The sequence below is a fragment of the Trichoderma atroviride genome, chromosome 3 (genome assembly GCF_020647795.1).
Source record: "Trichoderma atroviride chromosome 3, complete sequence".
NCBI classification, from domain to species: domain Eukaryota; kingdom Fungi; phylum Ascomycota; class Sordariomycetes; order Hypocreales; family Hypocreaceae; genus Trichoderma; species Trichoderma atroviride.
Window position 1 is genome coordinate 3,154,578 of NC_089402.1, and position 20,393 is coordinate 3,174,970.

At 47.0% G+C, this 20,393-nt stretch overlaps 5 protein-coding genes across 5 annotated transcripts; 1 reads left to right on the forward strand and 4 right to left on the reverse strand.

Moving 5' to 3' along the window:
• Positions 1 to 18: 18 nt before the first annotated feature.
• On the forward strand, positions 19 to 1,167 carry TrAtP1_006302 (uncharacterized protein). Its single transcript, XM_014082926.2, has 2 exons — positions 19 to 151; positions 252 to 1,167. The coding sequence occupies exons 1-2, from the start codon at positions 132 to 134 to the stop codon at positions 1,069 to 1,071; spliced, it is 840 nt and encodes a 279-aa protein (XP_013938401.2). The 5' UTR covers positions 19 to 131; the 3' UTR covers positions 1,072 to 1,167.
• A 59-nt stretch (positions 1,168 to 1,226) lies between these two features.
• TrAtP1_006303 (uncharacterized protein) lies at positions 1,227 to 4,482 on the reverse strand. The gene is made up of 7 exons (XM_066113060.1): positions 3,634 to 4,482; positions 3,521 to 3,561; positions 3,100 to 3,447; positions 2,789 to 3,027; positions 2,672 to 2,724; positions 2,470 to 2,591; positions 1,227 to 2,404 (listed from the first exon to the last, which is right to left on the reverse strand). Exons 1-7 carry the CDS (start codon positions 4,087 to 4,089, stop codon positions 1,291 to 1,293), a joined length of 2,373 nt encoding a protein of 790 aa, XP_065969146.1. The 5' UTR covers positions 4,090 to 4,482; the 3' UTR covers positions 1,227 to 1,290.
• A 6,248-nt stretch (positions 4,483 to 10,730) lies between these two features.
• Positions 10,731 to 11,682, reverse strand: TrAtP1_006304 (uncharacterized protein; the record flags this gene model as incomplete). Its single annotated transcript, XM_066113061.1, has 3 exons — positions 10,731 to 10,737; positions 11,269 to 11,401; positions 11,475 to 11,682. 3 exons carry the CDS (start codon positions 11,680 to 11,682, stop codon positions 10,731 to 10,733), a joined length of 348 nt encoding a protein of 115 aa, XP_065969147.1.
• A 1,320-nt stretch (positions 11,683 to 13,002) lies between these two features.
• On the reverse strand, positions 13,003 to 14,319 carry TrAtP1_006305 (uncharacterized protein; the record flags this gene model as incomplete). The annotated part of the gene is made up of 2 exons (XM_066113062.1): positions 13,003 to 13,493; positions 13,569 to 14,319. The coding sequence occupies 2 exons, from the start codon at positions 14,317 to 14,319 to the stop codon at positions 13,003 to 13,005; spliced, it is 1,242 nt and encodes a 413-aa protein (XP_065969148.1).
• Positions 14,320 to 14,386: 67 nt separating this feature from the next.
• Positions 14,387 to 20,032, reverse strand: TrAtP1_006306 (uncharacterized protein; the record flags this gene model as incomplete). Its single annotated transcript, XM_014082929.2, has 4 exons — positions 14,387 to 15,661; positions 15,732 to 17,638; positions 17,696 to 18,964; positions 19,153 to 20,032. 4 exons carry the CDS (start codon positions 20,030 to 20,032, stop codon positions 14,387 to 14,389), a joined length of 5,331 nt encoding a protein of 1,776 aa, XP_013938404.2.
• Positions 20,033 to 20,393: the final 361 nt, after the last annotated feature.

Sequence of the window (20,393 nt, forward strand, 5' to 3'; positions counted from 1 at the left end):
AAGCAAAAGGCTCGGCAAATAGCAAGCACCGCCTTGAAGTTGAGGTTGAAAGCCTAATTGCAACTCGCATCTCTTTCTATATCCAACTTTGCCAAACCGGATCAAGGCCAGCCTTGAATCAACCAGGACTTATGGCCCAGCTTGAGGCAGAGTAAGTAGGGCTCCCACGTAGAGACATCCAAGGCAGTCCGTGGCAGGGCCATCGCCATTCAAGTACAAGCGGAAAACTGAAAAAAATGACTTGCCACCAGCTTTCCGCCAATCCGTGCTTGCATTTTTGATATGGATGGGCTTCTCATCAACTCGGAAGATATAATCACCCAGTCCACGAACCAGCTTCTAGAAAAGTACTCAAGGCCTACACTGACTCGGTCGGTTCGGGCCCAGCTCATGGGCATTCCAGATTCGACGAATGGTGACTTATTCCACAACTGGGCAAAGCTACCCATCTCTCGCGAGCAATTCGCTCGTGAATCGAGGGAACAGATGCACATGCTGTTTCCAAGCTGTGAGCCGCTACCTGGTGCGGAGAAGCTTCTGTCGAAGCTCAGTCGTGCGCGCAGTGCTTCTTCAGGTGACAGGATTGAGCTGGCCTTGGCGTCCAGCACAAAGAGCCATAGTTATGCGTTGAAAATGTCAAGGCCGGGAACAAAACGGCTGCTTGACTCCTTCCAGCCCAATAAACGAATTTTGGGCGACGATCCAAGAGTGCCAAAGGGTCGAGGGAAACCAGCTCCCGACATGTATTTAATTGCCCTACAGTCACTAAACTCGACAACGACTGGCCCTGACAAGAAGCCAATTTTGCCCAGAGAATGTTTGGTCTTTGAAGATAGCGTCATTGGTGTAGAAGCTGGGAGGCGGGCTGGAATGAGAGTTGTTTGGGTGCCGCATCCAGATTTGGCCGTCGAATATCATGAAAGTCAAAAGGTTGTATTGGCTGGGAGAACGGGATTGGTTGAGATTGGAGACGGTTGGCAATTAGGGGAGGTCGATGATGGTTGGGCCGAATGTATATCGAGCCTCGAACAGTTCGATCACACCAAGTACGGCATTGTTGTGCCAGTCTAGCTACTTCTCTCGGGAGACGAAGTCTTTCAACTGGGGTATGAAACGTTTTATGAGATAAAGCGAATGCAGACAGCCATATCCATTACAATATACGGGATCGGTTAGAGATTCTTGAACAGTACATATAGATAGATCTGCTTTTGAGACTACGGCTTGTGGGAACTAAAAAAAAAAAAAACTTTTAGATAATACATGTATACAAAACTCCCTGGATAAAAACTACCATCCAAACGCCTCTTCAAAATACTCAACAGAATTGCTATGATTCTGCATAGCCCGATGTGTCGCTTCCCTGGCCGTATCTGCCAACTCACCGGGGCCACACGCCATCACAGCTAGCCGTGATCCAGACTCGATAGCAGAAGCCGCTGCACTCTCAATGAGCATCGGAATATCAGGCCTGCCCGTCCTGAAAATTAAAGAATCGGCCTCGTGTATGTCTTCAGCTGCCTCTTTATCTTTGAGCACACCGCATTCTTTCGTCTCTTTGCATGTGTTCTCTATTGAGATTTCATCTGGAGACGGTAATGGTAAAGAGTCGATGGAAGCTTTTGCGGAATCTGTGCAGTAAAAGATACATCTGACGTCGTCCCGTGTAAGTGCTGCCGCGAGTTCCTGTTGACCAATCCGACGGAGATAAGATTGTTTACGATCGGACCAAACCAGCGTGAGTCCACGTATGCGCGTTTGGCCTGCAGCGGCCCGTGAGACATGATCAAGTATATACGGTATCATGGCCGCAACACCAGACCCGCCTGCAATAAGAAGAACCTCGTCAAACGCCCACAGTGGCTCGGCCATGCCGTAAGGGCCTTCAAGGAGGATAGCCTGTCTGGAGACCGAAGAGAGTTTGGATGTAGGTTGAGACTTTAGACACATATCACGAAGACGGCGTGTCCAGCCATCATAGGGGCGAATCCAGAAAGAGAGAATATACTCGTCTTCAGCGACTGCATGAATTCTCGACGGCGGATTTGTTGCGTTATTTGTGGCCGGGGAACCAGTCTGAATCTGGGCAGTTTCTTCCGTGGACTGGCTCCAGTATGCTAAAGTGAAAGGATGGTTTTCCCAGCCAGTAAAGCGGAAAGGCTGGTAGAGATAATAGTGTTGACCGGGTTTTGGCTTTACGTGCGTGTTGATATCGACACGGACGATATTGGCGTCCTGGTCGTAGGATATCGCGGCAACACTACGATGGAGTGCCTTTTTGCGCAGTCGTACGTGGAGATTGCAATAGACTACTCGAACAATCCTTAGGAAGCGATCAAAGCTCCAAATGGCGACCAGAGGCCATAAATAAGGATTGTATTCCCCATCAAATATGGACGTGTGGCTGTGATTAGTCGTCATTAGTACATAGTAGACGTTGGTTCGCATCATTGATCTGGTAATACGTACTGGAAAAGAGCGACAATCAACACGACAGATAAAACGATGTGGATCAGAAGGAAAGACTCATAGATCTTGCGACGGAACCAACTGAAAGAGAAGAGAACAATAAAACTCATTGAAATCGTTGCCTAGAGTCAATCAAAGTCAGTATATATAGCGATAAATACCAGGGATCTTGAAAAACTGCCGATCAAAAACATTATCTTACCACGACTCCTAGACACCACCAAGCCTCCTTGAACGATGCTCGGTAATCAACCGCTAGATTTGATCACATTAATAAATGGTTTCTATAACAGCATTTTGAGCATGGATATGAACTTACTATCGCCTGAAGTGAAATAGAAAGCCGTATATGCAATGGAATGGAAGATAGCTTGCAAAGTCGCTACGCGAGCGATATGTCTATGGAAGAGGTTGAACGTAGAGAATTGCCAGCCCGTTAGCCAGATGAAAACGTTGTTACGCCCACTGAACATCCACATCAAGGGTAAGTTGGAATAAGCCATGATGCCTGCTCGGTCGGCAATATATCGCCATATCTGAGGAGCAACGGCAGACCAGCTTTCATTAATCCATGTCAGCCTTCTGGACTTCATAAAGTGTTTTTTACTTCTCATTCATATAGGTACTTACTAAAGGTTGCCTTTGAATCCTCGGTAGTTTACACAACAAAGTATGAAACTAACGACCCAATATGACAAGACGATGAATACCTCGATGCGAGTTGGTATGGTGCATCCGAACAAAGACTGGCGGCGATATGGAGGCAGAGCGCTTGGAGTAATAAGGTTTTTGCGGATCCATGAGTACATCGATACAAATAGACGGCTTTTTTCAGTTTGTTTCTCGCGACTATCTGCTCTTCCCGTGTCCTCGGGGCCGATAGATGACGGTGACAGCCGGCTTTCATTGATCAAGGTGATAATTCGATGCAGAAATCCAATGACGAGAACACCGCCCCAGAAACCATACATTGCGTATCTGTCATATTGTAAATGTTAACATTCACTCATCTACAAGACTGAAGGTGTAAGATGGTGGAACTAGATCTCACCCATAGGCAGCATGCGTTCGGGCTTCATAATCCCACGTGTCCTGTATAATCTTAGTAATTCTCCTAGACAGCGAGACAATGGATTTGGAAGAACTGGAATGGAGAAAGCGTACCTCTGTGCGGAAACCCAATTCAAACCACTCTCTCGAGATCAGAATTGGCGTCGTAAGGTTAGTCAAAACCCTCGGATCATCCTGATCAAGGATAGGAAAGCTGTTAACTGCTTGAGCAGTCAAATTAGCAGCTAGGTCTGCTTCTGGGATGAGTTCCACGCTGCCATAGGTCTGACAGGCCAAGCCGAAGTAGGTGAACCCGGTATCTAGGTCATTTGGCGGGCAATATGCCCTAGAAATAGCGTAGACAGAAGTGGCTTTCAGAGGGTTTTGGCAAAGTCCCAAATAGTATTCACCGTAACCGACGCCTTCAAAGTTGAGATTTCCGATAATACCAAAAACAGCGGCAACACATTCCTGGTGGATAGCGACATCAAGTGATAGTCCAAGCCATGGAAATAAGCCAACCAGAGCCAAGCTGACTCTGATCAGATGTCTCACGGCTATCATGGCCATAAAGTTACTAAACTCTCAAGCGCTGGCCTATTCCACGGTATATGTGCGAGATCCTATCAGATTTCGGTACCGGGAGTCACACGATCAGCTTGGCAGCTTGGCATTTTCCATGGCGAAGTAGTAATATATAGTACAGATTCCGGCTGTGAATCACATGCATGTATCCGCTAACATCACTGTCGAATTTTTCTCTTTGCCAAAGTCCTTCTTCCCGCAACTGAGGGCTCTCAATTCCACTTAGTCAACCTTCATGCATAGCCCAAACTCCATTTCCAATGGGCTAGTACGCCCTTTCGCCATTATTCACAGGCTTTGGAAGACTACGTTCAGCTCAGAAAAAAACCTTCATTGAAGTGGAGGCATAGTCCCAGATATGGGCCTGATCGACGTTCTAGATCTCGTATTAAATGCCTCGCGCCGAATGTGACTCAATATTTTAGCTAACGATGGACTGATTCTGATCTTATCAGATGGATAACCCGTGTCATCAGATTAGATTAGATCTTTTTCCAGTATATCATTGGCTCTATCGACGAACGGTCCACTTGAATATGTTACTATACTTTGCCTAATTAGGAACGTCGGCACCTCTCTTCTCCATCCTGTTTATACCGTCTCTCCTAGTCGTAAGGTAGCGGGCCCATAGTGGCCAATAGTCCGGTTGAACGTTCCGACTTGTTCTCTAGGTATGGAATAGGGTTTCAAGAAGCTGTGGCTCGAAGGATGAGACTAACAGGCGAGTTTCTTGCACACTTAAAACTTTTAGCGGGTCATCAAACCTTAGTTCTATTCATACTACATAATACCTACTTAAGCTGACAATATTAAGTAATAGTTGGTATAAACAAATGAGGGAGAATCTGCACACATTTTGCATACGTTTAGTATGTCTGTATATACTCAATTGTTCAAGTTGCTCAGATGAGTTTAGGAGTACTCAAAGCTAACTCATACCAGAGCCTCACACGATGGTATGATATTCAATTTGTCCTTTTCAATGTCATTGTTGATATATAGTACGAAACCACTATCGAAGTGTAAAATTTGCCTCAAATGTCACTACAACTGGGCGGGGTCGAGATTTCAGATCCTCCAGATATGCAGCTAAAGAGTGATGTTACTACCTATTGATCAAAAAGGCGCACTAAAGAAGTATCAGCTAACCGTCTCAGCCTATTTAATACAATAACTAGAATGTCATACTTGCAAATCAAATGCCTAAAGAAGGTATACGATAATTCCGAGGTGTTGCGGTATCTCCGAGCAAGAAAGCGGAATCTATTCCGACATAGGTGATGTGACAGCCACGGGAGATACGGATGACATGGAGTCAATCAAGTCTACCATCTCAAGTAGCATTTTTGTTTTTGGAAATACTGCATTCTCGCAACCTTCTGCAATGCCACTGGTAGAAGACCTGCCTAATTGAAGTACGCCAAACTCTTACAAAATGGCATAACAAAATAGAGGCCCATGAAGGAAAAAGTATCTTGTACTCGCTACTCTTAATGTCTTGAGCTTATTCATTGTTTCAACGCGATTGGGTGCGCAATAATGGAGCATAAACGAATGTACCGGCTTCCCCCATATCCTGGGCTACCCATGTAAGTTTGAAGCGACCTAAATTAGTCTGGATGATGCCAATCCTTCAGATGGACTCTTTGCTATCACCAACTGAAGCGGACTCAAGCCACAGTTTCGTGAGAAAATTTTGCTCAAACGGTCTGAAGCTACATAGATCTAGCTCTAACAAGTATGCAGCAATCAGATGGTTCAATGACCATGCATATACCGAGTAGCAGCGATATATTAATCTCACCCATTATTGTGATTAAGCAATTTGTGTTTAGAATGTTTAATAATTTGGCAATTGAGTTGAGTTTGAACGCAAAGACTTGTCCTAAGCCTTTACGATAAGATCGGTGAGCATGTATTGTCAACGAATAATGTCCGGTTATTACTAACGTAGCTGCTGGATAATCGCTTGTGTGCGACATATAGTTGCAAGACAGTTTCGTGAAATAACCCCATTATATACTTGCAAGGCAAAAGAAATGGCAGATTCAATTCATATGATGCATATTTTAATCCGGTCGGCGTTGGAAGCGATTACCAGATACTTCCGTTAGCTTTCCATTGCGAGATATATTTTAGTACTCTATTCGAGCAGTTGAAGCCTCGTATATCTCACCTTGTCAATGCAGTGAAAATGCCGCCTCCTTTCCATGTCTACATCCATGTCTACATCCATCCACAAGGAGCAATTGCTGTTCATTTCGGCCTCGTGATTTTCTAGGGTCAGCATAAAGCATGGCAAAGTAGATTGAAAACTTTCTGTTGTAATCAGCCAAACAATCCCTGTAGGCTAGGTATCGGAAACATACCGAAAGCTGCACAGGACGTTGTACTTAGTGAGCTACCGGCTATGTCTTTCTGGATAGATCCACAACTATATCGACACTCAAATTGCCTCTAATATTATATAATATGCTCAATTTTATTGAAAATTGGTTTAATTTGACTATACTATCAATACCTTGGCTTCTAGGTCTTAGACTTAGATCTTGGTCCTTCCTTAGGTTCCCGCATAAACAGTTTCGACAGTATATATTCTGGACAGTGATATGCGTGTGCTGTTTTTCGCTCTTTGCCCTTCAAAACTTTATTATTTGTTTGAGGCCTATATCGCATATCATAGTAAAGCTTACAAAGGAATTGATCATAGTAAAGATTACAAAGGAATTGAAGACTTCAAATGGTCCTCCAAGCCTGGCGAGGCCAATGGAGACACTCTTTCTCACTGTGGAAATCGGTTTCTTTGCGGTACGGCTGGTATTTCTCCTGGCCTTGTCACTTGTTTATGGATCGCAATATGGAATCGGAAACAAGTTTCATCGTCTCCATATCCTAACGGTGCATTATGCTAACGGTTTGATTGAAGAGTCACTATTTGCAGCCTACGATCAACTCAAGGGCAACTCATTCCCGACGCTTCAGGTACACCCAGTATCCAAGTATACAAGAGAAGCATCATTAAAAGGCGCGGTGTGTACTGGAACATATCGCGGGCTGTTTATACCATTTAGGGCGCATCTGATCGGCTGGATACTGCGCTTCGAAGCGGTCAGGTATCAATCAACTAAGGTAGGTACAACAACACCGACACGATCCGCTACATCTGGAACGAAGCGCGTTTCCTTCTGCACTCTGAAGGGTCAATCAAACTAAAATTTAAGGCACTAATCGCGGCAAGTAAATTGTCATCTACCAGTCATACTGTTAGGGGATGCTTGTCTAATATCCCCGGAGGAAGGAAGTCCCTGATCGGTCGTCATGACTATATAGCTAGCTAGCCTCTATTGTTTTTTTGTTAGAGAAAATCAAGCCTTTTTCATCCCTCATTCCGAGATTTCCGCGTCCCGTGACGAAGAGGTCTCTCCGAGGATATACGGTCTCTTCTCTTCCGCCGCCCGTCCCCTGACATAAACGGCACTGGAGCTCTCACACCCTTAATTCTTCTGACACCAATGCCTTGAAGACTTTTACAACCCAGTTGTCACGTCTTCGATCAATAATAAACCAACAAATCAGGGAGCACGAGTCTTTTACAATCCAGCTTCAGTCGCCGTGAACGCAATGCAGCAATTTTTCTCTATCATGGCTATCAACTCCGCAAGCCAGATCCTCCCGTCTCTCGATCCGCACAAACGGCACGATACGCGATTTATTCTGCGCTATAGCTTCGTTGCTTGGAGCTTTATGTTGGGCGGCATACATCTTTGCGTATGAAGAAGACTTGGGCCTTGGTGTACAATTCGCCCTTATCTGGATGATAGGCTGGCTTTACCTGATAATCCCCTTCAAGTTAATGGATATCGTCACGGCATTCCTGCCCTTTGTTTGTGTGCCATTCGCCATTATTATGTGGGTTCTCCTCAACAATGCTTCCGTATCGACATGCTATCCTTTGGCGCCGCGTTTCTATAAACTCATGTATGCTCTACCGGGTCGACGTTTTCACGAGGCTTTAGTTATAATAATTTTCGGTAGAGCGTTTGATCAATTATACCGCAGCCTGCTTGTTTTGTTTGCGTGGGCACTGCTGCCACAAGCGCTCGCCGTCCCAGCGAACATTCATCGACACGGAGTGGCGAATGAGTTCGAAAGAGGTGAAAGAAAGAACACAGTCACCAATAAGCGCATGAGAGTTAAAAGAAGCAACCAGCGAGTCTTCAGAGTCTTGAAGATTAAAATGGAAAACCCAGGGAGTCAGTAGGAAGTCTGAGGAAAAGTGAGAGGGGGGGCTTATTTTAGCTTATTTTCAATTTGTTTTCTTTAGTTTCTCTTGATCCATATTGTTTCCATAATCACGGTTTAAACTGGAAATCTTGTGTTCGGGTGACACTATCTAGATTTCCATTCCAGAAATTATTGAACTCTCTTTAATACATTTTATTATCTTTCAATTAGCAAAAATAAATTACCTCAATGTTTTCATTAGGCTTTAAAGGATTAACGTTATTCCATGGTGCCTTCTCTATTGGACAGTTCGTCAGCATTTAGCTACATCGCGAAACCAATGCCTCTCACCAACGAATTTATCTACGGTTTGATCATGTATCGTGAACCTAATCAGTCTTAACTCTTTTACTCTCAATGATCTCCTCAAAAGCATATTTACTACTTGCCTTTCGGCAGCGGACCGCATTGCGGCCACCAACCAGCTCACTACTACGCCCGTATCTCATGAGTCACTCTAAGGGAATGACACATCCAACCTCATCAACGACTAATCGCTACCACTCTAATATGCCCCCAAAATTAAGCGAAAATCCAAAGATTACTTGTCAATGCGGCACCATTTCCCTCACAGCCTCGCGCGCTGAACCCCTCAGCAAATATGTATGCCATTGTACAGAGTGCCAGAAACAATCGACTTCTGCATTTGGTACCTCTGCCATCTTCCCATCTGAGGGCATGTGGCCATTCCCCAAAGACTTACAACAACATATTGGCATGTGGGCCAGGCGAGCAGATTCCGGCAACACAGTAGAGTGCTATTTCTGCAAAGGGTGTGGCGTTCGTATCTTGCATCGGGTTATCTTCAAAGACGGTACACCCAGGCCCTCACTTGCGGTCAAAGGTGGCTGCGTCGAAGGCTTCAATCTGGAGGGTGCCAGACATATCTACACAAGGTCAGCTCTGGTGCCTGTGCCGGAGGGCAGTGAGCCAGGAGCACCACGTGTGAAGCCATGAGTAACAAAGATGTCTTAAATAAGCCTAAGTACATGTATTCAGACAATAATGCAACATGTTTCATGAGTTTATGTGCATCACAGGCCTTGGGGTAGTAGTAGTCTTTGCGCCTTTTGCAGCCATCACACGCCTATGCCACTCGCCGCCGGTGGAGTGGATTAACTCATTGACGAGTCACGGGGCGAAGGCTCGAACTCGCAATCAAGGCAATCAATAAATATCTCCATTACCCCACCAGGATTATAAAAATAGTTTGGAGATGCTATTTAGAGAGATCTTGAGATTCCAGGCAACGAGCTACTGCTACCATACCAACAATGACACCTTCCGACTAGGGCTAGACCTTGTCAGGTGAGATGACTGGGACAAACTGCTAAGAAAGATCCTTGACCGGCAGCACAGATTCACCATTATAGAAGCGCTCTGGCGGGATTCCAGATACGACAAGGAGTGCTTAGATGTTGAGAGACGGCGCCTAGAGTCTTTGCATCAGTGGGGCGAGATTAGCACAGATCTATCAAGCCCGCGCGCTGCAGTTTTGCGTGCTCAAACTGAGAACAGCCGTCGAGAACTGCTGAATCAGCTCAGTGATGTTGATCTTTCCGACATATCCAACAATTCTCGCGACAAGCATGGAGCTGGTACAGGCGAGTGGCTGACGAGAGAGAGCAAGGAGTCTTAGACTTGGGACGAGCCACCCTCTTCTATTCTGTGGCTTCATGGAAAGGGTACGTCTACGAATGGGCACTCAATAAATAAGTTACGGGATGCTTGAAAATCGCCAACTGACAGTTTGTAGCCGGTTCTGGAAAGTCAATTCTGAGCTCAGTCGTCATCAAATGAAATTTTCCAACTCTAACCAAATACCTAAAAGCTATTCTACGAATTTCTATGCGATTCAAGATCATCCATATTAATCCAAATTGGGGCCCCTTCCTCTGTCTCTTCCAACTTTAAATAAAATAGGGTACCTATAACAACAGCCAGAAACATAACTGTGAAAATAAATGGCACAATCTCAATCGAGGCCCCAAACATTAGGCCGGCTATAAAGGTGCCTATGCTTTGCATTGCGCCAATATGTGCATACAATATGCCAATATGATGGCCCCCGGACAGAAAGCCAACGAGGCTATACATCGCTGGGTTGTAGCCACATCCAAGAGCATAGACGTAGATGGCTGCGACCCTTATGGTTGACTGGGCTTGTTTTGCAATTGCTATCCCCAAAGATCCGGCCACAAGAGCTACAATGCTAGCCCGTGAGATAGATATGTCCTTTCTCAGTGGGCTAAAGCGTAGTTTTTCGATCAGGAAGCGGCTGGTCAGCGGTAGTATCATGGTCAACAAAACGACTTTCAAAATGCTGGAATAAAATATCGATATCAATATCTATGTCAGGTGGTCAGCGATGGAAGATTGTTCATAGATGCCTTTCGCAAAACATGTGAAACTAACTGGTATGTCTACGGAGTCGGGTCGCTGTGAAGATTGCTGGGTGACAAGGAGTGGTACGTTGCTGCCCGTCGTGGTGAATGCACAGAATAATATAAGCATGCCTAGCTTCTTGTTCTCGGTGAAAGCACGATGGGTTAACCCGGCCATTGACGTTAGGAACTGGGTGAGTCGGAAATTGTAAGATGAAGGGATTCGTGTCTCAGATATTACCATTGGGTCATCACTCCTGAGGCCTGGTACGCGAGTCTCTGGCAAGGAGAGCGTGATCAAGAACGACGCAACTAGACAACCAAACCCGGCGTATATGGAAATCCAGCTGCCTGCGTATGTAAGAACCAGCAATACTGAATAGGAGAGCAGTTCACTCGATATTGCAGCACCCGTAAGATAAAAGAATATAGTTGACCAGCCAAGGATGTTAATAATTCGCGCGAGAGGTAGACGAGGAAAATATGATCACCTTACCTTTGCGTATCTAGACTGATGTCACTTGATATAGTAAATATCATGGCCGAAAAAACGGTGCTACCACCCCCTAATAGAGCCCAAAGTCCCTTCAACCCCATCAAGTGGATTGGGAACGTTTCTGGGAATCGACCTGTAGTGTGATAAGGTCAGTCAGTTAGTCAGTTTAAACGTATTCGAATATAGCGTGGTATATATCCACGTACATATTACCGCGTCAAATGCCTGCGCCAAGATGGTACCAGCAATAGACAACTGGAGTATTCGTTTACGTCCATATATATCAGCCGCCATACCACACGGTGCAGCGGTTAAGAAACTCATGATATTTTCGGAAGCCGCTATCCAGCCTCGAAGTAGAGACAATTCGTCGTGACCCCAAGTGGAGTTGTCTAAAACCTTTGTGCCATTCATGTTGGGTTTGTGACATAAAATGTCTTCTTGTATCTGATTTATTGGTCGTATAATGAGTGTCTTTCCAATACCCACAAAGCCAAGCAACAGAAGACATTTAACAATGATAGCCAGACGCGATATAGGAGCATTGCCAACCGCAGATTCTCTGGCATTGTCGACATGATGAGTTGCTTGTAGAAGGGGGGCTTGCTCCCCATCCTGATTGGAAGCCATGATGAAAACGAAGCGTGTTGTGTTGAGACCAAGATAATGAGAAGGAAATAACACCTAGAAGTCGGGCCTGGGAGGACTAGAAAAAGTTGAAGGTTAAAATTATGGGAGTCCAAGAGTGGCATGGCATGATTTTGAGTCTTTTATTTGCTTCTAGCTGCACGAATAAAAAATATTCTGTTTGCGCAGATAAGGCCCGTGCCCGCGCTGCGCCACGCCGGCAGCCTACAAGTAATTATATGTACAGTGGGATCATCTGGCGCATTGTGTAGTTAATTGAAGGCAGTTTAAAAACAACAAGTTTCCGATCGCAAGGAGGAAGGAAGGAATTCACGGTACGGCTTGCAGCGATTGTTACTGCCGTTAATAGGCTGAGGGCTGCAATGAGGTTATCCAGCTACGTAGCTGGGCGATAACGACGTAATAAGCTAACCGGCTTATAAGGCTTTATGTTATTAAATTCGAGACATTAGAAATGCGTTTTTAAAGGAATTGGCCTACGTTAAGTATTGATAGTGACATAATGTGTTATTTTATAGAGGTATCCCTTCCTAGTGTGGATTTCTGTGTATGTATGGGTGTGGCAATTGCAATTCAAGGGTAAACCTAGCTTGTAATGTAGGTCTTGTCTGTGCAAATATGAAACTCATGATTTTACCCACCAGACACGGCACACCTTATTAAGGTTGTCATCGGCTGAGGCCGAGATCAGGGGTCAGAATAAGAGTGTCCCGTCAAGCACTTCTCTCAAGTGTAATATCTTTAATATGTGGCATCTCAAGACTCTAAATCTAGAGTTACATAACTTAATTTTTAGTAGTTGTTGGAAGCCTCGTCAGTTCCGACATGAGCAGTACCATTTACAAGTAACTTTGCTTCCAGTTTGAACATCGTCTCCTCTTAACACACCTATCTATTGAGACAGGACATGATAAAGCTTCAACAAAGTTTTTCAAGGCCAAACTCTCTACTCCCAGCCTTTAGTATATCAGTATCAACTTAACTGTTCGTATTATATTATTGTGCAAATCGAAGTTATTGTGGCTACCCCACAGCTTTGTTTGTTTTATGTAGCTTGCTCTTCCTTTCATAAATGAAGGATAAATTTCACTCGATATGTGGAAACGCAGTTTCATCGTCCTTTTGTAACCCCTCTCTAGGCCAGGTCTTGCCTAGTAATGGAGCAGACAAATACAAATCGGCATTGTGGTCAATGAGCTTAGTAGGCTTCGTTTTAACAAGCCCCGTGGTTTTGAAAATGTCCTCCCACATATCCACGGCTAATCTGGGATCAGGCGAAGCCTCCCATGCCTCCCTCAAGGCCGTCCAATTTTCTGCGCCTAGGGTCCGCGGCAGCGGGGCAAAGGCTGTACTCTCATCCACATTTTCCTGGAATTTCGGCTCGTTTCCATCGTCAAAGATGTTATTCTTCATGGCCTTGTCGACACAGTACTCGGGCATGTTGTCTAATGAGACTTGCGGAATCGGCGCCTCTATGACGACGCCCATAATCAGGCGGCACATGCTGCCTCCACTGTTGAGCAGGTTGGAGAAGTCACTCCCTGGGCGGGAGACATTAGGGTCTTCAGATTCTTTATCTGTTTGATCTGTTAGCTGAAACTTCCTCGGAGGGAAAATTCGACAAAAAAAAAAAAAGGATCCAATTCACGTACACTGTCCCCAGAGGGCTTGAGGAACGTCTTTCCATGCGGATGTCGCCTTCCATACGCTGGTGGAGTTGTCAGGACCTCCTATCGTCACCGAGAGCGTCGAATCTATTCTTTCGCTGAGACGCATTGGCTTAGCGTAGATATCATCAATTGTGACGCTTTGAGGCTCGAGGGCCTTTTTATTGTTGACTGTGACCAACTGTACTGCGAATTGACACTCAATGGTGAACTGGAACACGCCGCTGCGTACAAGCCAGGTGTCATTGGCTTTCACATCTTTGTCTTTTTCTCCGACGAGACCCTTGTCATCCGGTTTGCTGTCTTTCTCAGTTTCTTGGGCGAGGAGGCCTTTGTTGCAGGAGAAGAGATGAGCGGCCTTCCCACCGGCCTCGACACGTTTGGAGGAGCTACTTTCGGCCTGGGTGACCAGGTCCCAGAAATCCTGGAACGAGATATCAAGAGACTGGGCTGCTCCAGCTGGATCGCCAAAGGCGATATCAAAGCCAAAGACCCAAAAGTCAACGTGAACAATACCTCGTAGCGGTGGACCCATGAGAGAGAGGCGGGCACCAATCTCCACGGAGATCTGGACGGTGACGAACCAGATGTCCATTGAGAAGCGCACGCCAACTGATACATTGGCGTCTGCAATAAAATGGAATGGAGAGTATGTCATGAGAAAGTCGGCGGCCGCGTCGAACCAGGCGTACAAGGCACCAAGAGACAAGGCAGCTCTAATGTGAAGGCCGCCCATGCACACCTTGGGAGTGACGGCAAAGTAGGCTTCGCCCGTCACACTCAAGGAACTGTCAATCGACCAGCTAATTCGTAGTCGGTCGGGTCGGGGGGTAATGCGCCGGCACAACAAAGGCGCTGTGGTAGCCACCTATCGTCATGACCCAGTCAGTTTGGCCGGGACCAAACCAGTAGTACATTGCAAAGCCGCCGGTAAGATGACAATTCTTGTGAATAATCCATGAGTTGGGCGAGAGTTGTGCCTCTACCTTCAAGATACCTGCGTCTAGGTCTACAGTGGCGATGATGCCGAGCTCAATGTGGGCGAACTTGACTGGAGACTTGATAGACGGCACGTCACACTTGGCGAGACCGAGCAGTGCGAGTTGGACTCGCGGACTCCATTGCACGGCAACGACAGCCGTCATCTCAAGCATCTGGAAGGCTGTCACCGTAAATCCAGCCGCAATAAACATTGCGCCGTTGAGTGGGTTGAAGAAAGGAGAGCGCTGGTCACCACCTGGGACCAAGGTCCTCGCCAGCTCTTTTGGCGGAACAGACTCCGCTGACGGAGTAAGCAGTGGAAAGCTCACGATGTTATCCAATGTCGGCAGTGTCAAATCAATGTTGTAGCCGAAGCCACCCGTGAGTCCCGAGATCTCTGCGAAGCCGGCAATATTCATGATGGGTCCATGCAACATGGCGTAGGCAAAGATACACTTGAAGGCGTGGGCGTCGTTCACATTCCCTACAACACCATAGAATCCTGCGGCTTGGAAGAGCCAAGGCGTGAATCCAACCGTCAGACCACCGGCATACATGTCACTCTCCACCGTCTTCTCGTGGAAGAAGGCTCCCGAGATAGTCAAAGGCGGCCGCTCAAACTTGACACCAACGCCGCTAATAGAGACTTCGACGTCATGCCAACTCAGGCTCTTTAGACTCTTTGTCGACCCGTCGGCCCCCTTGAAGTGCAGCCCGAGCGTGAAGCCAATGAGGTCGAGGGCCACTGGTCCGAACGCAATAGCCGCATCCATCAGAATGGCAAGGGTGCCGCCGTCATAACGGAAACCTATCTGGCTGATACTGAGGGGACCAACGGTATTCTTGTAGCTAGCCTTGCTCGACTGACTGTCCTTGCCATCATCCTGCTTCGGGGGCTCAGATGGGGTTTTATCTCCGCCCGGCACTTTAACCCGTCCATCCTCTGGTAAAGAGTCATCTGTATCCTCTGCCTTTTCCTGTTTTCCAATGGGATAGTCTAAAACAACCTTTTGCTTTGAAATAATGACAAAATGAAAGCCGCCCGTCATGCCAGGAGTTGGTTTTTGAGCTTTGCCAGTAGCTGAGGCTGTCTCCGACTCTTTTGTTGGTGGGGGGGGTTGGCATGTCCAAGGTTTCGTCCAGTTCAACGAGTTCGTCCCTGGTAACTGTCTGGTTTATCCAGAAGAACCCAAGCTCATCAAAAGGCTGATCCATGTGATCGAGTATAGGAATGCTCTGGGGCATTGGGATTTTGGTTAACACGGCCTTGAACAGCCTCAAGATCTTGCCAGGTTTTCCCCCTGAAGCTGATTTCTCTCCCCTGTCTTCCAAGTTATTGACTTGAGAAGTGCTGTTGATTTGGACAAACTCAACCGTAAATCCCATGATGCTTGCAGTCACAGTCATTTTGGGCCCAACCACTTTGTCATTCTCAACAGTGAACTCAAGTTTGGGGTTCGAGTCCTCGCCCCCAATAATCACAGTATTAGCGAGAAAGTCTGGCAAGCTAGAACAGAGGCTGGCGTCAGATGAATCGACGAAGCTACTCATAATCTGGCCTAGGGTAATTGGTTCGATTATTTCGTCATCTGGCCCAAGACTTGCATGAAACTTCCATCCGCCGTCGGGGTCACACTCGTAGCTGAGTTGCAACGACATAATATCTCCCAGCATCAATTTTCCTTCGCAAAGGAGCCCCGTACCCTGGCCGGCGCCCAGTGAATAGTAGTAGACCCCAAGGTCAACAATTCGAATTCCTTTGAGAAGCTGAAAGAGCGTATCTTTGACGCTTTCTGGGAAGAAGCCATACAACATACCCAAGTTTAGATCTCGAACTTCGGCAGAGACATTCCATTGCCCACCAGATTTGTACGATACACTTCCTGTGAGGGAATTGGCTGCACAACCCTCAGGAGCGTCATACCAGCTGGGGAGGTTCAAGCTGAGCCAGAAATAGAGATCGACTTGAACTGCCTTTTGTTTCCAGTTCCATCGCGCTTCGACACTGAGCTCCTGAAGTCTGAGAGGAGGAGCATTGCTTCCTTCAAGGACATGCCGGCAGTCGCTGATGGTGCCGCTGACGAAGATGGACTCTTTGTTAATACGAAAGCCGGCCGCGGTGATGGCGTTGGGAATACCTTTTGGCAAGTCTGGAATGTTGTCGGCATCACTCATGGAAGCGAAAAGAGTTGTGAGCTCTAAAGCCTGTACCGGATCTGGTGTTAAGGGCAACAGACTTCGATATTCTTCATACTCGCTGAAGAGTGGTAATGGGATATTCGTGTTGGTCTCCAGCCATAGATCTCCAGAGATGGACCAATCACTTTGTGCTCCGGGAGCGTTTGTGTACTCTGCCTTGAAAATGATTGGCAGATTCTGATCTGGCTTTAACCCATTACCTAGTCTGGCATTTACCTCGAGAGCGACTGAGGCTCTGGAGATGGACTTATCAGGATTCAGCGCAATGGTCAGCCTGCGGAACCAGATGTTTTGGCTAATCTTCTGCTCAATGAGCGTGTCAAACGTGGTATCGCAGCCAGGAAACAGCCTTGACAACCAACCGCTCACAACATCGGTAAAATTGTCATCGCTCTGTGTAGTCTTGACGGTGAGTTCGAGGGCACCGGTGCTGGCGAGCTCGATGCTGATGTTTGGTGTGACCTTTGCTCTGGGCTTTGCAGGATCTTCTGACTTGGGGCCAAGCAGTATTATGCGTGCGGATAGAGTGAGGAATTGCGTACTGGCCAGTGTTGTGCGCTGTCCTTTTTTCTCCTTTGTGAGGCACGCTTTGCGGAAGATGAGCTGGATATCAGAAATGTCAATCACAGCATTATCTTCCTTATTTGCTGAAGGGAAGAACTGGTTTAAGAAGTTGCATAAGGGAGGTTGACTGCTGTCCTTGACTGGGATGAAGGCGAGGCGCAGAATTGTGCGGTAGCTCGCAATAGGTGTAACCCAGATGGCGTTGCGTCTCCCTTCTGACGTGGCAGGATCTAGTGTCCATCTCATGCCGAGCAAATTATCAACTACAATAGACGAAATAAGCTCTAAAGGGTCCATCTTGGAGCTGGTGTCTGTTGGAAATAGAGATAGTATTTCCCTGATGCACCAGCTACTGGATTTCGGCTCACTCTTAAAACGGTCAAGTCCAAAGACCATGGTGCCATTTCGAGTCCATGGTGAGAGGCCGTCGCTTGACATCTTGGCATCCGTTCCCAGCGCCTTGGCTGCCTCTCCGGTGCTAAAGATGAGGCCATTGGGCATGATGATGCGAAACTCAGGCCCATCGCCGTTGACGGCCATTTGAGATCCACCCAGGCCGGTGCGAATCCACTTCCCCAAGTAGTCATTCTCGTGAAGAAGCGCCCATCCTTTATCAAGGCTTGAATTCAGGCTTGAGTCCAGTCTTATGATGCTTGGATTCATTGACAGGAGGAAGTCATCGAGCCAGTCGTCAACTTCCAGAACAGTATAATCGAGGAACTCAGCCCTAGCTGCTGCTGATGAGGCATAGGAGCTGCTTAGGATGCTGTAAGCGTATTGGGTGGACTGAGAAGAGTTATTCGCTTGAACGGCCACCGGAGCGCCGAGAAGAGGGACCTGGAGGCTCTGCATGAAGATTTGATGCGGGCTATCTTGCTCGGCACTCTCGTCAAGGGGTTTGGAAGACCACAGCGACCTTTTTCCAAGGGTTGACGTCCCCTCGACGTGCTCTTTAATCTTATTTTGTGTCTCGGTATTTCTAATCATTTCTGTAGGCTTGTTGCATCCGTCTACAAAAACATGGCACTTCTGGAAGACCTTGGTCTTCTTGGTCGACTTTTCCGTGTTGATTGAAGGCTCCTCTTCTCCATAACCGTCCGCTACCTCCTCGAAGACGACCTGATCTATCTGATCTTTCTTGTCATACGGCTTGTCCTTTCTCTTGTATTGCATTCTGTCGTTGTCAATGTTATCGGTCAGCGTCAACACGATGTACACGACTTCAGTGGCGATGGTTCCATTTAGTTTGTCCCACCGCCAGAGGTCGTGGATTAGATTGCCGAACCGCTCGCTGAAGTGGATGGCGATCTGTTCAAATATGCTTTCGTTGTCAGAGATATTTCCTCTCAAGCAGCTCTGGCGGATGATGTTAAATATGTTGTCGCCGCTTGGTACGGATTTGGAGAGGGTCTCAACCAACTTATTGAATCGATTCGCATGCCTCCGGCGTGTCGGAGGGAGCTTCGCCATCTCCTTTGGCGGAAGCAAAGAGTCCACGTTGATCTTGTTCCCCTCCAGCCCGTCCAGGCCGTGAATGTCTTCTAGCCAATACGGATAGCAGGTGGCAATGCAAGGAGTTTTTGAATTAGGAATATGATAGGTGTAGAGTAAGAACAGTACTAGCAATACTTCCCAGGCTAAAGTCATTCGCGAGTGTCAGTATAGTGGATAAGATTGGAGAAGCAGGCAACTCACCAGGATGCCCGTAGTGATCCGCAACGGAGAAGATTATATATTTAGGTTTAGTCACCATAAACAACTTGGGGGGGATTCGAGTTGCGAGCGCCGTGATGACTCGACTTGAGGCAGCTGATGTTGTGTCCACCTTTGTTGGACTTGAGGTTCTCTTGGAGCCACTCTGCAAGCAGAGTTTCCCCCCAGAAGTCAAGATCGCCAGCAAAGTAGTGGGAAACGTGCATGTTATTCCAGAGGATAATGGCGGCGATGGACTGCTGATTCGTCTCAGTCGGCAGCTGGTTGAACAGACTGTCTTCTAGATCCATGCCCCTCCTATTCGGTCGCTCCTCGAGCCCGATGACTTCGAGATCGCTGGCCACGCAGTACATTCCCACGGCGGATGTGTTGGTACCTATTACGTCCTTGAACTTTTTGAGATTAGAGTACGTCTTGTTCCCAGACGGCTTCGTGTTGGTAAAAAAGTCGTATCCGATGATGCTGGAGCCCACCATCGCATTTGCCTGTCGCACGCCTCGGAACGAAAAGCAGGAGCCATTGTCAACCTTCAAGATGGTTATACCCTGTTCTTCTGTCTTCACCTTCTTCACCGGCTCTCCAGTGTCTTTCTGTGGCTTCGACCCGGCCCACAGGCTCGGAGCATACACGGTCGTTTCAACCGGTTTTTTATGGAAAAAGCGATTGTATCGACCATTTTTATCAAAGTGTTTTGGATATTCGTTCTCAAGCAGCTTGTTGATACCCTTCCAATGATCCGCATCCCAGTGCGTCACGACGACGGAGCGGAACTGCAATAATTCGATCTCATATCGGCTCTCGATATCCTCGATCGTGGCGGATATATTTTGCGCAGCTGCGTCTCGCGCCAGTCCGCCGTCTACCAACACAGCTGCTACGATCTTTGGTTGCTGGGACCCGTTGCCCTTTGTCGCCAGAACATGAATGGCACTATCGCCAAGTCCGACATTGATGTGATAGGATTCGACAAATGTCTTAGTATTGGAAGCCATTGATGATTGTTGCCGTGACGCTCACGGTGTTATTACAAAAGCAAGAAGCAATCAGGTGCTATTCACAATGGTGGAATCATGCTACTGCCCGACTACACAGCAGTGTAGTATACATGACCCCTTTCAAGCTGCTAAACTCAAGGAGTATCCTCTCAGAGCTGTTTTGCCCCATACGAGCATGTATGGCACTGCTGCAGCAGGCTTCAATAGTCCGGGGTCAGTGGCTGGCTGAGCCAATATTGTGTGATGAGCCCGCATCGACCCGGTCAGCCGTGTGGAGCCAATCCTCGAGCTATCTAATATCTCATGCAGATCAAGACGCCTAGGGTGTGGCGGTATAAACCTGAATGTGTGTTTTCGA

What these genes read in the sequence shown, in the direction of transcription:
- TrAtP1_006302 (XM_014082926.2), top strand. Translation starts at nt 132, where the DNA reads ATGGCCCAGCTTGAGGCAGA. An exon ending in ATGGCCCAGCTTGAGGCAGA is followed by an intron (nt 152 to 251) that starts GTAAGTAGGGCT and finishes ACTTGCCACCAG; the next exon opens with CTTTCCGCCAATCCGTGCTT.
- TrAtP1_006303 (XM_066113060.1), bottom strand. Translation starts at nt 4,089, where the DNA reads ATGGCCATGATAGCCGTGAGACATCTGATCAGAGTCAGCTTGGCTCTG. An exon ending in GGATTCAAAGGCAACCTTTA is followed by an intron (nt 3,028 to 3,099) that starts GTAAGTACCTAT and finishes GATTAATGAAAG; the next exon opens with CTGGTCTGCCGTTGCTCCTC. An exon ending in CTATTTCACTTCAGGCGATA is followed by an intron (nt 2,725 to 2,788) that starts GTAAGTTCATAT and finishes GATCAAATCTAG; the next exon opens with CGGTTGATTACCGAGCATCG.